The 16,705-nt window shown below is 42.3% G+C and overlaps 2 protein-coding genes across 2 annotated transcripts in view; one reads left to right on the top strand and one right to left on the bottom strand.

Annotated features, from left to right (window-relative positions):
- kif1aa (kinesin family member 1Aa) overlaps window positions 1-1,750 on the bottom strand; it is a 57,573-nt gene extending 55,823 nt beyond the window's left edge. Inside the window, exon 1 of the mRNA XM_064330719.1 lies at window positions 989-1,750. Within this exon, the coding sequence (XP_064186789.1) occupies window positions 989-1,015 (27 nt within the window). The 5' untranslated portion in view covers window positions 1,016-1,750. The remainder of the gene's footprint in view (window positions 1-988) is intronic.
- Window positions 1,751-6,557: 4,807 nt separating this feature from the next.
- Window positions 6,558-16,128, top strand: zgc:103559 (Allantoinase, mitochondrial). The gene is made up of 11 exons (XM_064330713.1): window positions 6,558-6,815; window positions 10,041-10,192; window positions 11,140-11,254; window positions 11,798-11,944; window positions 12,338-12,383; window positions 12,622-12,715; window positions 12,810-12,996; window positions 14,129-14,267; window positions 14,872-15,044; window positions 15,515-15,547; window positions 15,689-16,128. Exons 1-11 carry the CDS (start codon window positions 6,669-6,671, stop codon window positions 15,836-15,838), a joined length of 1,383 nt encoding a protein of 460 aa, XP_064186783.1. The 5' UTR covers window positions 6,558-6,668; the 3' UTR covers window positions 15,839-16,128.
- The last annotated feature ends 577 nt before the right edge of the window (window positions 16,129-16,705 follow it).

Raw genomic sequence — 16,705 nt, 5'->3', positions numbered from 1 at the left:
AGTGCTGCGAATAATAATTTAGACAATGTCACACGTGTCCAGTATCAGCATTTGTTCAGGTTGGCAAATAAATGATTTTACTTTACGGTTGAGAGAACTGAGCCGCTAATGGGCTACCTTTTTCGCCATTGCTTGATTTGTGATTACTGCGCGCGCCTGCGGATTTTTTAATTGCCACACAGGCATGATTTTGTAGCACTGTCACTATTACATAAAGCACTTTACACGTCACACAGTGCAGTTTATTATTATTATTATTATTATTATTATTCAAGTGTTTAGTTCATTACTACTATTAACGATTAAGGCCTTAATTCTAAACATTCTAAATTTCCTAATATGTCCATTTACTGGCAGTCATAATGAAAATGGCTTCCATTTGTTTGAATGGTTTCTCGGTAGAGTATTCCTCAAGAGAGTTGCCCTCACTGTGGTATAATGGGTGCGTCTACCTGCATAACGAACAGTACTTCGAAATATATCCACAAAATATGGACAGGCGCAATTGCGCTGCAATAGCATACAGCCCAAATATATCTGCAATCTACAGTTTTTTTCAGCACGGGTAAAATTTAAGTTGCGAATGGCATCGAGCGCGTTGCTTTGCTCATATATTTTCAAACAAAACTCGCGTGGCAGCCTGGTGTTGTTTTAAGATCTGAGACTTGACACTGAAATCGTGTAGCGAAGGCGCCGGCTGCCAGTCCAATTGTTTCTGCAGTTTATTGCTGCAGCAAAATAGCCGGCAACAGAATACACATCTACATTCACAAATGTGCATCCTGATAAATAATGCATTGTTGACAACGCGCTCGAATGACAGAGAGCTTTGCGTAAGTATTAAATCCGCGTTTTCTTGTCAATCGCTTCAGATAATTTCCGCTTCTTTCAAAAAATAATTTCTGAATAAATTCCTGTGGACAAATCAACATATGTTAATTACCGTAACACGGAAATAATCGTAATTTCTTAAATAATTATAGCTTACAGCATCTTTAGAAAATAGTGTATTCATTTGTCCATAGGTATCCAGCTGATCGCTGACTACTTGTTTACTTCAAGGTACCAAGGCGCCGTTGCCTCTACAAGCTCGTGTGATATAGGATGCAACTGCTGTCCCCACCATTTTGAAGTGAGGCCGAATTGCGTTAGGTACCGCTCCGTCGCAAATAATGTTCAGATACACCATCAGCCGCTAAGCAGTTGTGTTGGAAACTACCTTCTCCTATGTAAATAATGAAAGATGACAATCGACATAATTGAAAAGGGCTCAGATTTTATAATACGTAAATGAAGGGTAATGTGTGCTGAAAGGGATGAAGTATAGTGTTAAGATGGCCATCTTCTAAATATTTTAGCATTGTTCCAGTTTAAAGAACTGTGTCCAGATGTAATCAATCCCTGTCAGCTAGATCACTGCGTGGTTGTAAATTACTAGCGGCCACGGTAGTGGAAAATATTCTGTTTGGTGGATGTGCCTGAATTCATTGTGCTTTCGCCTGTGAATGACAGTGCATTTCTTTCCCCCTAACCTGTAATTAAAATTAAGCTCACAGAGCACACAAAAGGGGTTTACTGGGGGGCAAACATCTGTCTATTAAAATCCCTGATTACCATCCCCCACACATGGGCTGAGATGTCCACAGTCCCACAATGAACACACAAACACAGGCGCACCCCAAGAATTCTGCCCAACTGGGATTCCGCCAACCAAATATACATACGCTCGTGAAACAGACTAAATTAAGATAAAATATAAAGAACAATCTTACCTTCCTGGTGTGATCTTCCTGTTTGTTTCCAGTAGGCAATTCTGTTAAATGGATCCTAGTCTGTATTCTTATTTCCACAGTGTATTTTTTTTTTTTTTTGCTCCAGTGGTGCCTCAGCTGACAGCCTCCCTTGTGCCCGTGAGCCTAGAAAGCTGACCCCAGGCAGAAACAGCCCTGGGGTGGGTATAGCCAGATGGGCTATTGGGCCTGCTTTGCAGTGGTTTGTCGTAGGGGCTGGGGCTTGCGTGCTCTTCGATCCAAAAGGCAAAATGGCTCTGATGATTGACTAAGGCAGAGATGCTGAGCCGCACTGAGCCAGTGACATCATCACGGAGGAAGGCAGCAGCATCAATGCAGCAGAAAGAGAGGGGAGGAGAGAGAGAGGGGAGTAAGAGAGAGAAGGAGGGGCAACAGAGAGAGAGCAAGTGAGAGAGAGAGAGAGAGATTAATCTCCCTGGAGAAATTGTGCACATGCAAAAAACACACTGCCATACTGAGGCAGAGTTCTGCTTGGAGAGACATTGCATGTGCCCCAAGGTACGCTACTACACAGAGTAATTATGTGTGTGCGTGTGCGTGCGCGTGCGCGTGTGCGTGTGCTTGCATGTGAATGTGTACACATCATCATTCAACAAGACAATGAATAATAACATTTATTCTTTGGAACTTGATATTTGGACCTGACACTGAAATATTTATCTGAGAAGAAAGCAAAACAATGCAAGCAGCCATTTTACCTCAACACAATGTATTAGGACAGATGAGGTATACAGGTTGAAAGACTGTACTGTAATTAGTTATTACTCAGTACTGAAATTAGTAATTAGCAGCATATGTTGGCCACAGATGATGCCTGACAGCAATATCACGTGGTGCTTTCATTGCATAGAACCCCATTCATCAGACATTTTTATAGTGTTTTTTTTTCTAAGCAATGGAAAGTACATATGCAAAAGGGAGTTATATTACCTGCACAAAAATAGTTCAAGAAGGCAAGGAAATAGTTTGCAATGGTACAGGTTTATAAAAAAAAATGAAAGGCTAAACAGATTAACTCATATGAAATAAAACATACTTTGTGATTGAATTTGATCATGGTCAGGTGCTCGACGGTTTCCTCCTGTCATTCTTTGGTGATGCTTAGTGTAAACGTGTCCAAAGGAAGAGCTGTATCTTTCTACATCGATGGAACTTCATTAGTTGGAATAAGGAAGCATTGGTTCACCAACAGGGCAGTATTTGGAAGGCCTTTTATATGTTTCAGCCTTAGCCAAAACATTTTTTTGTCTCCAGTTTCTGTAATTAAGGGCTGTTCCCAAGATATTTATGATATGTTAAAGTATCTTTTTTATTGTAATTGCTGGCTTTTGTTTTTCTTTTCCTTTTTGTCTATGAATGGCAACCGATTGTCGTTTTTGAGTATGTATGTGTTGGTTGTAAAGTGTGCAGAATAAATGGACTCAGTCAGTGCAGTGTACCAGGAGGGAACTGTTACACCCGTTACAAAAGAATACTTTTTTGTGTCTAACATGCCATCCTTCACATTCCTTCTGCTCACTAGGTGGAGCCTTTTATGTAAACGTATTGGTTATATGAGGGCCACAATTGATCACTAATTGTATAATTAGTCAGGTGATTGCAACAATCTTAATGCATGCAGTGATCCCACAGGGTTTAGCTGGTAATAAAAGTTGAAACTATTTTGGGTCGTGTGCCCTAGGTAAACCAATGTCCTTACTAATGACCTAAGCCTTTAAGGCCCTGACTATACCCATGGTGGATGCATTTAGCCTAAATATTCCATAATTTTCACCCAAATTTGGAATGTACTCTTATAACTGTACGCCCATACCATCATTTCAATATCTTCTGTCCATTTTGGGGGTGGGGGGGCAGCCAAGGCATCAGCAGCCAGGTGCTTATTTCATTTCCACTATGGATCCTTCCAGCTGAGCTGCCATTGCAACTGCACCAAAGAACTGTACAGCTCAGGGGTGTCCAATCAGAAAAGGGCCAGTGTGCATGCAGGCTTTTTGTTTTAGCCCAACACTATGAAACATGGCACAGCTGGTGCAGGCAGACTGCAGGTGTCAAAACAACCAGAGGAGGTGCTATTGAGTAATAAATCCCTCCCACCTCGAGCAACAGCTATGACTGAATATGTGTCACACTGCAGAACTCTGGGCGATGGTCATCGTGGGCAAGGTCAGGCAGGCATAGTGCATTGCATCAGTGGAGTAAATAGTGCATTGGTTTTTTTTTGTCCTAATTATGAGCTTATCATAAAGAGATTGTCAGATAATATGAATAGTTCCAAAATACTTGTGTCAAACAAAGTATTTTGAATACTTTATGAGGGTAGCATAATGCTTCTGCTTTATAATCACAGATGTTAAAGGAAATGTGAATTCCTCTTCCTTGTTAAATCCTGCATGGTTTCAGCACAATATTGAAAATAACTGACTTCAATTTACACAACCAATCATTTGAAATAGTCTAATTATTTCTTTGCTCTGTTAGTTCAAATGACATATTTTATGAAACAAGTACCTCATCAGTATACAGTAACTGGTTCAGTCACTCAATACATTAGCTTTACAATTTCATTTCAATTATCTCTGAAAGCCAAACAGAAAGACTAACAAGAGATGTATAAGAGAATCTCCCCCATCTGGAAGATAATTCCAGCAGAATCAAAATTCAGTAGAAGCATACATTTTAATCAAATGAAGAAACGTGCACATGCAGAATACAAGCTTGACCTTTGTGAAGTTGCGTCATTAATAAATGAACATCCATGTTTATTATCTGGCCCTTTAAGACAGGGTGGAGCGTGAGTCACAACGAACGGCTAAATGATGACGCATTGTTTGTGTAGAAGAAAATGGGGCTGGGTAGAATCCATTGTTAATGAGGTTTGCTCATAATAGCGGGCAGTGCATGGGGACTGTCTTTCTGCTGGCATTGGAAGTACCACAGCAGGGCACTCAGGGAAGAGTCAAGTTTCAGCCGGACAAAAACAGAATACAATCGCGCTCTCCCACCTTGTCCTCCACATGGTCTCTCTCTCTCTCTCTCTCTCCCTCTCTCTCTCTCACACACACACACACACACACACACACACATAAACGCACATGTATAAACACACTCCTGGTACACTGACCTATAACCCACTGCAAGGCCAAAATATGCCTCGATGTGTAAACATAGATAAATAGATACATAGTGTAATACATAATGAGATATTGAAGCTGTTAGTAACCTATTCTCACTTAATGCTTAGTTTAGCCAATGGAGTCTAGAGCTTAAATTGGTTTTATTGACAACTATGACCTCTTCTGGAAGACACCCAGATTTAGTTCTCCAGTATTAACCAGTGACTAAAATTCTCATTAGAGTCATCCGATTGACATTGACATTGATTGATTCATTGTTTTTATTATTTCACATAATATTGATGTTTTATTAATAACTGAAATTAGGCCCTTCTGGTTGGCCCAGCACTGCAGAATTTCAGTATTAGTCACCTGAGAGAAGACTATGAAACACACACACACAAAAAAAGTATTTTGCAGTGTGCTATGCTTCTCATAATTCAGACATTCGCAAGTCATCCTATTTGTTTTATCCATTGTTCAATATTAAAAACAAACAGAGATGTGAGTGAGGAGAGGGCAAACTAAGTTTTTATTAAGGCCCTGTATGTAGGTACACACACAGTGGACAAAGGAGACATGGGCCTTTCTTGACTTGTCTTTCTTGACTTGTCTCATGGTATTCTCATATTCTTAATTTAGCCTGAAGAATCCTGAATAATTTATCAGCTGAAAGAGCTATTGCTGTGAGCCTGGCCCAGACTTGTTTTCCTAAAGGATTGCCCTGCCTTCTGAGGGTTCACAACTGGTAGCAGCTGACATGAATGGTAGACCAGCGAGTCATGTTAGAAAGAAGGTTTCAATCACTCCCTCTTCAGTGGCCAAAATTATTTAAGATATGGATGCACACCATAATCTCATTAGAGCTATTAATCAACAACACCGGTCGTCGATGTTGTTCCGTTTTAGAAAAACATTTGATCTGTGTACATCATTGTCACTGGGCTTTGGGCTTGGACTGTCTATCAGAGGCAAACAGCTGCCACCTACTGTGCATGACTCAAAACACACATAATGTAATTTACATCTGGGACAAAAAAAGATGGCTATCTAAGGTTAGTAGCAATTTGTTATAAGATACAGTAAGCTTGTGAATTTGTCGCAACTTGCTATAAAACAAAAGAAATATCAATTAACTCCAAAACAGCTAAAAATAGCAGGGTAAATTAGTTTCTTGCCAACGCACAAGTTCTGTAGCTGGCTACCTAGCAAGCTCACGGTCAAATAAATGGACTTGACACTAACACAATTAATCTAGCTAATGTTCTTTATAAAGCGCTAGCTATCTACAATGCATTGCATCTGATAGCCACTCCAACCTGAGGTCCATGTTTAAAATCGCGTTCTCATGTCTAACAAATAACAACGGTATGACCTACTTGGTGGACAGCCACAACAAGCCCAAGATTACAGATCAATCCCCATTCTGTAATTATAGCAATCATTGTGCAGCTGAAATTGCACTGGTAGACATTATTATTGATTATATTGGATTTTCAGCCCTAAGTCCAACTCCTGCAAACTGAGATGTCCATTTCTGGTTCATGGTTAATCTGCATACACCGAAGCAGGCAAAAATCAAAGACCAATGACCTCTTATCACTAACTACACTCTTACGCAAGAGAGCGAGAAGGAGGTGCTACTGCTGAGGTGTACCGACCATGATCGGATAGACAAAGCAGGAAAAACATATTTTCCACGTTTTACTGAGTACAACGCAGAAGAGATACAGCCACAGAGATGGAGCCAGGCTCACCAGTCAGTGCTGTGAGAAGCCAAAGGGTGCTCTGTGGCAATGACATTCGCCCCGCCCTCATTCTCATCAGAGAGGGGAAAATCTCCAAGATACTTCCTGACACCAGCCTCGATGTGGATGCTGCATGCCAGGTAGGAGAAAGGAAAATTTGGCACATTGTGCTCCCTCTGCTGGAGAGTTGGGGTATTAATACAATATGGGTCATTGAACAGTGCACTGTGGTTGTAATATCAAAATGTAAAAAAAAAATTGATTGGCTCTATTCACAGGATCTGTGGATAATCTGTCTTGTTCTTCACACACCGCTTTGAACTTAAATCGACTGGCACAAAGCCATAGACGAAATGGGTGTGGAACAAATTTAATGTTTTCATTTGTTGTGCTAAAATATTTGTGCTATTGAAACTAATTCTACGGGGGAAAAATGTGTTTTCTATTACATCAGATAAAATCTATATGAAAGTGAACCATGGATTGATGGTTAATTTGGAGTGCATAGGTGGCAGGTGTGTAGGAGCTGCAGGATTTATTCTGGTGTAGGCTATGCATCTTGTTATTGTAACCTAGTGTGTAGTGTATTTTTTTTTTTACTGTTTTCTTGTTATATCGTTTGTTGTTTTGTAGTCGGTTTTTTAGCTGGTTGCTTCAGTTCATATTTATTTCCAACACAACGGTGTTGTGATCGGTTCTCGGTTGTCTATGCCAGTGTTTCTCCACCCTGGTCCTGGGGACCCACTGCCCTGCATGTTTTAGATGTCTCCCTGCTCCAACACACCTGATTCAAATGAATGGGTCATTATCAGGCTTCTGCAGAGCTTGATGACGACCCATTCATTTGAATCAGGTGTGTTGGAGCAGGGAAACATCTAAAACATGCAGGGCAGTGGGTTCCCAGGACCAGGGTTGAGAAACACTGGTCTATGCTACTGTATACATTAGCTAATTAGCAGGGCGTGTGGTTTTGCTTGGAGCAGTCAATAGCTTCATTCACCTCCAAGCTGACAGCAATTGTCATTATCTTGTGAGGAATTTACAGCGGTAGTCTCGGTAGCACAAAGCCTGGGGAAACGAAGGAAAGGGAGTCTACCTGCGGGAGTCCACTGAGGGAGGCTAACGGCACTATAGCGATGGCAGAGTGAAGCTTTCCGAAGCAATTGCTTTGGTTGAAGTGTCATGAAGTATTTGATACCTGCTCTCTAGTGACATCGTCTGGTCAATAAATATTCCCGTCATTACCGTTATTTTTATTCATGTTGTCATTCTTCTTAGTATTAGTAATCATACAATGACTATAATTATAGAGGTATTTTATGTTTTCAGGGATACCTTGCACAAGAGGATTGCTACCTTGATTTAACGCAGTTAATAAATATCATTATATGCTCACGCATGTGGGAAACTTTTAACTTCATTGTTTATCTGATATTTTTCAACATTCAGATATATTTTTCATGTTCTATTACACGTATCTCACTTATTATATCTCACTTCTGGTCCAGCTTGAAGTACAGGATGCAGTGGATTCTTGTTGGAAATGATCCCATACAGAAGACGTTTTATGTGAATTTACCATTATTGATCTCTCTATATCTCCACAAAATCTCACATTTATTGTCAAAAATCTCTCAAACACAATCTAAAATGCCACCTCCAACCAATTTTATGCATTTTAAACATTGTGGGTTAGAAAGGAAGGAGCTTTTGCATAAATACAAAGAAATCTCGTGTTTTTCCACATACACCAAATAGAGGTGCTCTCCCTTCCACCTTCTCCTTTTCTCACACCCCCACCCATCTGGCTGAGGTGGTGGCACCTGTCCTCTCATCTCTCCATTCTGGAAATTCACTCCTCTTAGCTCTTTCTCCTGTCCTGCTGTCAATGTCACTCATCCCACTTATCCTTACACTGTTGTTATCCATCATCCACCCTCTGTCACCTAGGGCCCTGTTCTTTGTCCCCTCCTCTTCTCCCTCTAACCCAGATCTCTCAGCCCTGTCATCTCTGCCTATGGGTTGTCATATCATTGCTATGCTGATGACTCTTTCTTTCCTTCCTCCCAACTGACCTGTCATCAGGTGGATCTCAGCTTGACATCTGGAGTTGGATGGGGAAATGTCATCTGAAGCTCAAACTGGCAATGACTGTGGTCTTCTACTTCCCTGCCCCCCTGCCCCCCCGCCCCCCCATCAGACTTTGCCATTGCCTGAGTGATACCATACTATCCTCTTCCTCCACTGCCAAGCACCATGTAGTGGTGAAGAGAAAGACTGACCCGTGTTTGAGTACATTGCAGTGGTGAGCCGGGCATTTAGGTTATCGTAATAACATCAGGAGACTTCACCGCTTTATCACCACATGCTCGACCCAGCTTTTGGTCCGAGTGCTGGTTCTCTCTTGACTGGACTACTGAAACTCTCTTCTTCTTGCTGACCTCCCTGCTTCTGCCATCAGGGTCCTTCAGCTCATCCAGAATGCTGTAGCTCACCTGATCTACAACCACCCAAAGCATTCTCACATCACTCCTTTTCACTTCCCTCCACTCCCTCTGGCAGCTTGCATCAAATTCAAATCCCTGGTGCTAGCCAACTAGGTTGTGAAGGGACCGCTCCAGAATACTTTCAGGAGACCATTAAACCTTAGAGACCAGCTTGACCCCTTCATTAAGTAACCTCAGCACACCTGGCTCCTCCCCCTCTGCGTGTGCCTGCACTTCCAGGTCACTCCAGACTGAAGACTCCTCTCTCTCTCCAAATCATGAAGTACCTTGGCTTGCCCCCAACCCTCTCTAGCACTTCTGCCAGCGGCTTAACTACTGCAGCTGCTATTAATTACAGTTCTATTGACTGCACTTCTCATTTGTTATGCCGCTTGTTTTTTTCGTTATTTTTTGCATTGCAATCTTATTTTGCCAAGTTGTACATCTTGCTATGGAGTAATCCTCCTGGACTTTCCCCAAATAGGCTTAAATAGTTTACAGGTGATCCTAAGTTTTCAGTTTTTTCAGTGGTCTCTGAGTATTTACCTCCCATCTCTAGGTTACTCTGTTTCATGCATGTGTCTTTTCCTTTAAGTCTCTCAGAGTGTCCGCCAAATGGCAGTAATGTACAAAAAATTAATTGGATAAAAGATGAAAACAGAGATGCAATATAGATAATCCTTGCTGAAACAGGACGAGTATTTATACTAGCATGCTTGAACTGGATAGACTCCACCTTACCAAACATCAATTTCATGAGCTTCTAGAAATATACCGTTTTCAATTGTAAAAAGCTTGATAATTGCTACAGAGGTAGTATTAATGCTTTTTTTGTTTGTTTGTTTGATTTGTTTACTGAAATCCTGATTCTGTTGGAAGGTTTTGGATGTTGGCGACAGGTTGGTGATGCCAGGTGTTGTGGACTGCCATGTCCACGTGAATGAACCCGGCCGCACCACCTGGGAGGGCTACTGGACCGCCACACGGGCTGCAGCCGCAGGTGGGGTCACCACCATAGTGGACATGCCTCTGTAAGGACCTTTGCCTCTTCGGAAACCCTGGTCACCGCTGGCCACAGTCCGGCTCATTGCAGAGAAACAGTCGCGCTGATCAACCGTCATTCAGTGTTCGTAAACCTACGGTCCCATTCCCAGCTCTAAGTTCACATTAGCAAACTAAATGAATTCATTTTGTGCTTTATTTGAAACTGCCAATGAACTAATTGCAGTAGTTCAATAGTAATATTTTGGGTATATTAAATATGGTTTCCCATTTTGTTTTCATATCTCTGTTAGAGGTTTGTGTTTATACATAATGTATGCCTAGAGATTTTTTGTTTACACTTACACATTCCATACATCCGGAGCATAATCAATCTACTCTGTGGTACCCCTGGCTCTCTGCTGTGTAATAGCAGTTGTTCACAATGTGGAAATTCTGTGGCCTTCCTGGTAACATTACCGTACTTTATTGGGCAGAAGTTCTGTCTCATTCACCAGAGTTGAACCTTTGAAGCAGAGCTGCCACTGGCATAAACACTATGCAGTCATTTAGGGCCACAATCATCCCTGGGCCAGACAAATCAAATCACAATTAATTTTTTGAGCACTCTGGGGCCACAACAACATTCTTGTTGAGGGCCACTTAAACCCAAGGGCCTGAATCATGTGAACAACTCTGGCCTATTGGCCTTTAAAAATTGTTCATGATTAAAATAATTCTGAATGGTAGTGCAGTGTATTCATTTTTTACATTTAAAAAGGGTAAGTGGTATTTAGTAGATAGTACCATTTAATTAAATGAAAAGCAAGTGTAATTGCACTGATTTGATTTTATTCTATGCAGGTTGCAAAAGAATTCTGTTGATTTCTAAAATATAAGGTAGCTGAAGATAGAATACGGTATTTACTTTTGAGAGATGCATGAAAATCAGAGACCATGCTGGAGATGTGTAATCACCTCAATCCCAAACTCACAGCAACAGCATACCCCCTACCACCACCCTGAGCAACTTCCAGGAGAAGATGAAAGCAGCCACGGGACAGTGCTTTGTGGATACAGCATTTTGGGGAGGGGTTATTCCAGACAACCAGGTAAATAAAGCCACCCCCTCCCCCCTCTTTTTTTGCAACTCTACAACTCCACGTCCCATTGGTCTGTCCAGATAATCAAACGGCAACATCATAGCACTTAAGTACTGATAAACATCCAAGTGAAAGGCACTCTCCAAAATGAACCGATCTACAGAAATCAATACAGCTGACTGACATTTAAATGTATCCATTGGCAAGGGAAAGCATTGCATCACTCGGTAATATTTATGCTGTGGTTGTGAATTACGGCAGTGTGGGAAAGCTGGCGTGCTGTCAATTGTGCTTAGCATTCGGTGCATTGCAGCCTTGGCTTTTCTCATTTCTCATTTCCATCTTGTTGAGTCATGAAGCACCCTTGTTGATGAAGAAGAGAAGCGCAGTTGAAGCTATCAGCTAAGCTGTAGTTCAGTTAAAGGAACAGTGCAGTGGGGGGGGGGGGAGTCCATGACTCCTCCGACCTGACCTCTGTCGGCCCGCTGTGGCTTTGGCCTTGCGGGAGAAACCCCGATGAAGGTTGCCACACGTGTGTGCCGTCCTCCCCAGCTGGAGCTCCGGCCCATGATCCAGGCGGGAGTGGCCGGCTTCAAGTGCTTCCTGATCCACAGTGGGGTGGATGAGTTCCCACACGTGACCGACGGCGACCTGCACGCAGCCATGAAGCAGCTACAGGGCACTGGGAGCGTGCTGCTGGTGAGCCCATCCCCACTAATGTACCGCAAGGGCCATTAACGCCAGCCGCCATACGAAATGAGAGCACCACATTAGCCCCTAGCATCACCTGTCCCAGACAAATGAAGTACCACGCAGGCCACTAATATCACTTGAAACCGGAAATTAGAGCACCACATTGGCCAGTAATATCGCCTGCTACAGGAAATGAAAGCGCCACTAGGCCAAGACTATCACCATAACATCTGTCTAGGATGCAGCTTTGTACATCTGAGCAAAACATACTGTAATGTTTGAACTAAGAAACCATGAACCGCCCGCCAAAGACAACCATCCAGTGCCTCAAAAAATAAGATGGCTGTCGTAAGCAGATGAATCAAGTGTACTCGAGCAATCTTTGTCGCTCTATTGCAGTTTCATGCTGAGAGGGAGGTCCAACAGCCATCAGGAGAAGACGGAGGTAAGATTAAACCCATCTGTGGGCCTGGTCATTGAGTGGCCATGATAGTGAAAAAGCAAGAATCCTCCAACGCAAAAAGAAATTGACTTCAGTGATGGTCATGTAACTGTTTGACAGGTAGAGGATATGGCATTGAGCACCATTTATGATACATGTGACCTTTGAAAATGCAACTTGAAAGAGCTCACAGCTTCTCTAAGAAGGCCAGAGCACTGACATCTCCATGTCACCACTGCAGATCCGAGTGAATACTCCACATTCCTGAAATCCAGACCGGACATCATGGAGCTTGAGGCCATCAACGTCGTGGCACAGCTCTGCCAGCAGTACCAGTAAGGAAACCCATCTTCATGCTTTTTTTTCGGGGGGAGAAGGGGTTCATAGGAGGTATGGGAACCAGGCCCTTTGCTTCCTCTCTGCCGGCAGAGTGCGATGCCACATCGTGCACCTCTCCTCTGCCCAGCCGCTGGAGGTCATCCAGGCCGCGCGACAGGCCGGCGCCCCTCTCACGGTGGAGACCACACACCACTACCTCACCCTCTCAGCTGAAGACATACCCGCCAAGGCCACTCAGTACAAGTGCTGTCCGCCCATCAGAGGGCAAGCCAATCAGGTGAGAGTTGACCATCCAAGGAAAGGAGCAAAAAAAAAAAAGGGACTTCAGATTTCCGAACATTTCTTCGAAGACTCCAGCTTCCCTAAAGGCAAACACAGCTCTAATAACCATGCTGGACAATGTCAGGAAGGTAAATGCCAAATCATAATGTCCATAAACTGCTAGGAAGTACTAACTTGACACTTTTGATCCAAAATTGCACTTTCATTTATGGCACTTATCTGTACATGAATCTGCATTGTGAAAGTATGAGCTGGTTCAGTTTTATTTAGCAGGTAGCTACCCACCCAGCACAGTTATCAAGACAAAATTCCGCAATGCTGCAGCAGTGTATTCAAATTACTGTGATGTCAAAGTGATTGTGAAAAGGCATTGGCTGGCTATTTACTTTTAAAAACAGAAGCCATTCACAGCATTGCCAGTAGACATGGGCGCTTATTGTCATTCATGTGCGTTACATTTCATATCCGCATATGAAACTGGCTGGTCTGTTTGGATTCTGAAGTCAACATCAAGGAGTGAATTTTCACCTGTGTTCAAGAATGCATTTATCAAACCGCAGCTTCAGTTGAAAGCAGTCAGTGTTCATCTGCTTTGTGCAGGCGTAAGTGTCACCTAAGGCATAACTGAGGAACTCCTCCCAGTTGTTCGCTAATCTTCCCTAAAAATCTCTTTGTGTAGTGAAGCTCATTCCTTGCTTCCATTTTATGGTAACTGGACAGAGAAGATAAATAAGAATAATGTATCAATGTCACAGAAGCCTCAGGTATGGATCTGCTTAGGGCTAACTCTAAAGCCATGTTCACAGACTCTTTTTTAAATAAATAAAAAAAAGAAGAAAAAAAACGACTTGATCAGTGCAGTATTGTATGCAGAGCCTAGTTAGATATTAACAAGGGCTGTCAATGTTCCTGAAAATAACTGAACTGAAAATAATGTAATGTTATTTTGCCATTCATTATGATTAGTTCCTGTTCCTTTTTATGTTTTATACTTTTTTGAATAACTTTGTAGTTATTCAACATTTCAACATAACCTACAGGTAAGCCTTTTGACCTTTGCATCTGAACTTGTATGATGTATAAAGATCACACCTCTTATGTCTGATTATCTTATTTTTTCTCTGCAGGAGCAGCTGTGGTCAGCACTGAAAGCTGGACATATTGACATGGTGGTGTCAGACCACTCCCCCTGCACCCCCGATCTCAAGAGGCTGGCCAGCGGAGATTTCGTTCAGGCGTGGGGCGGGATCTCCTCCCTGCAATTCGGTAAGCATGATGAGCTACACCTCATAACAGACACAGGCTAGAGTGGAGGCAGGTCACAATGCCGCATCGATCTCTGAGAACAACTGAAAAAATGAGTTGAGGCTAAGAGCCAATAAGCACTAATGATCAACAACACTGTCAACTATGTGCAAATGAGCATCTTTGCTTTCAGATAAAATGTTACACGAGATATGATATACACCCCCACACAGGCGATGCGATGCTAGAAACTTTCACTGGCTCTTCTCTGTTTAACTCTCAGTTCCATTGCAGTACAAAGTCCACATAGGAACAAATAGCAGTGCAACACTTGTTTACAAGCCAGTATAATTATTGACTGTGGAGAAGCCAAGGCTAAAAGATGTGGTCAAAGTCCCTGCACTGACCTCAAACTGACTGGCTGAAAACAATATCGCTGTCTGACAATGCAGGGTTAGTTAAATATCACTTGGAAATATATAAACCACAAATGCTTTCTTCTGGTTATAGTGTCATATGTCACTTAATTGCACGGACATTATAGATGCAAATTAGTTATTTGATAAAAAAGGTAGCAAAAGCTCAGCACCTCCTTACACCTGGCCCCCGCTGTCTGTGATCTCAGGTCTGTCTCTGTTCTGGACCAAGGCCAGTAAGAAAGGCTTTTCACTGCCTGATGCGGTGAAGATCCTCTGCCAGAGACCAGCACAGCTCTGCAGCCTGGACAAGCAGAAGGGAAGCCTCATTCCAGGCTATGATGCTGACCTTGTAATCTGGGATCCGGAGAAAGAGTTTGAGGCAAGAAATCACGCCACAAAGTAGAAATCACAATTCACAAAGTACCAATGCTCTGGTCATACGTATTCACACTCCAGAAAACTCCACTAGCTGATATAACTCTATGGATTTTCGTATACTTGTTTCATGGAGGCTTGTTGAGCCTTTTATTGGTAGAATTGAAGATAACCTGTGGATACGGTTCGGTAGGTTTGTCCACCTGCCCATAATTCCGAGGGGCCGCTTGGCTTTGGATATAAATCAATGTTTCATCGCTGCTGAATTTTAATTTCCTGTCATAACCCCAGGCCTGGATTACTGCACTGTGTGAGAGATTTGAGTTTCACAGGTATACTTTGACGATCTTATCCTGGTACAAAATAAATCTGCCAGGGGGCAGGATCTGTAAAGGTTTATTTCCCTACTGAGTCAATGACTCATGCCACCGAATATAATTCACATTTTCTTTTCAAATCTATCTTCTTTTGCAGGTGAAAGACGAAAACATACACCACAAAAACAAGGTCAGTTGTTTGGTCTTCTTCGACAGACATGTTGACTTTGAGAGTAACACTGAAGAAGCAGGAACTGACTCTGCTTGTGAGCATATCATATTTGTGATTGGACTGAAGCGTAACAGGTAAACCATCCCTCTCTCTCTGCAGTTAACACCGTACCTTGGCTTCAAGCTGCTAGGGGAGGTATATGCCACCATAGTCCGGGGGAAGATTGTCTACAAGCAAGGTTCCTTCTCCTCTCAGCCTTTGGGGAGGCACCTCCTGGTCTCCCAGGCAAAGACCCAGGCATCACTATGAAAGAGGATGCGACTTGCATTATTTTTTCATTGTTGTAATAGTTAACTAGATTTTAAAACTATCATATAGTTTCCAGCAGACAACGGAATGAGTAATGAGGAATGTACACTTTTTGTACACAATTGCCACATGCTCATACATTTTTCATTAAAATTGTGTTAATGATAATAACTATGTTGATAAAATATCCAATGTTCAATGAAAAGCCTCCTAGCATCACAGGTCAACATTATTATGTATTCTGAGTGTGTAACCCATAAATATTAAATAAAATAAGTGGTGTCAATGTCCACATGCTGCTTATGCTTGCCTTGTGATTGACATTATGCAATATTACTGAGGGCCTTTGAAAGACTCCAGAACCTCTCCAAGGGGAATTATATGAACATGGCATTCTAGCTTAATGACGTTCTAATTTGGTGTGAGAATGGATCACAATCATTTGAAGATAGCCAGTAAGTCTGCTTACATGAGACGTGTACATTATGCGGGAGCCCAGAAACTCACAAAGAGCCCACACTGCTGTTTTGATGTCTTCCATTGTTATAAGTAGAATATTTTACATTAAACCCTCTGAACCTTGGAGTCATGCGTCATGCAGCATTATATGAAAGGGTTCATTTTGGTTTCTTGGAAACCAGGTCCTAGAGTCGCCGCACTGTAGTTCTACATGCACCAGGGTGCTTGCATCATTTCACAGGACATTCAGTGGCACTCTCTCTTATTCAATGCATACCATAATATATCCCTTATGGATAAGGGGAGTTGGAGCTCTTGGCAGGCTGCCTCCAAGTATGCCCATGCTGACCCAGTCGTGTTATTTTTGGTGTTTTCCATTCCACAGCTGATGCAGTATTTTCCTTACTT

This window comes from Anguilla rostrata, chromosome 4, assembly GCF_018555375.3.
Source record: "Anguilla rostrata isolate EN2019 chromosome 4, ASM1855537v3, whole genome shotgun sequence".
NCBI classification, from domain to species: Eukaryota; Metazoa; Chordata; class Actinopteri; order Anguilliformes; family Anguillidae; genus Anguilla; species Anguilla rostrata.
Note: the sequence above shows the minus strand (reverse complement) of the source record. Positions and strands in the feature narration are given on the sequence as shown.

Coding starts and splice junctions, on each gene's coding strand:
- zgc:103559 (XM_064330713.1), top strand. CDS start 6,669: ATGGAGCCAGGCTCACCAGTCAGTGCTGTGAGAAGCCAAAGGGTGCTC. Junction 10,193..11,139: donor ACCATAGTGGACATGCCTCT/GTAAGGACCTTT, acceptor CCAAACTCACAG/CAACAGCATACCCCCTACCA. Junction 12,997..14,128: donor TCAGAGGGCAAGCCAATCAG/GTGAGAGTTGAC, acceptor TTTTCTCTGCAG/GAGCAGCTGTGGTCAGCACT.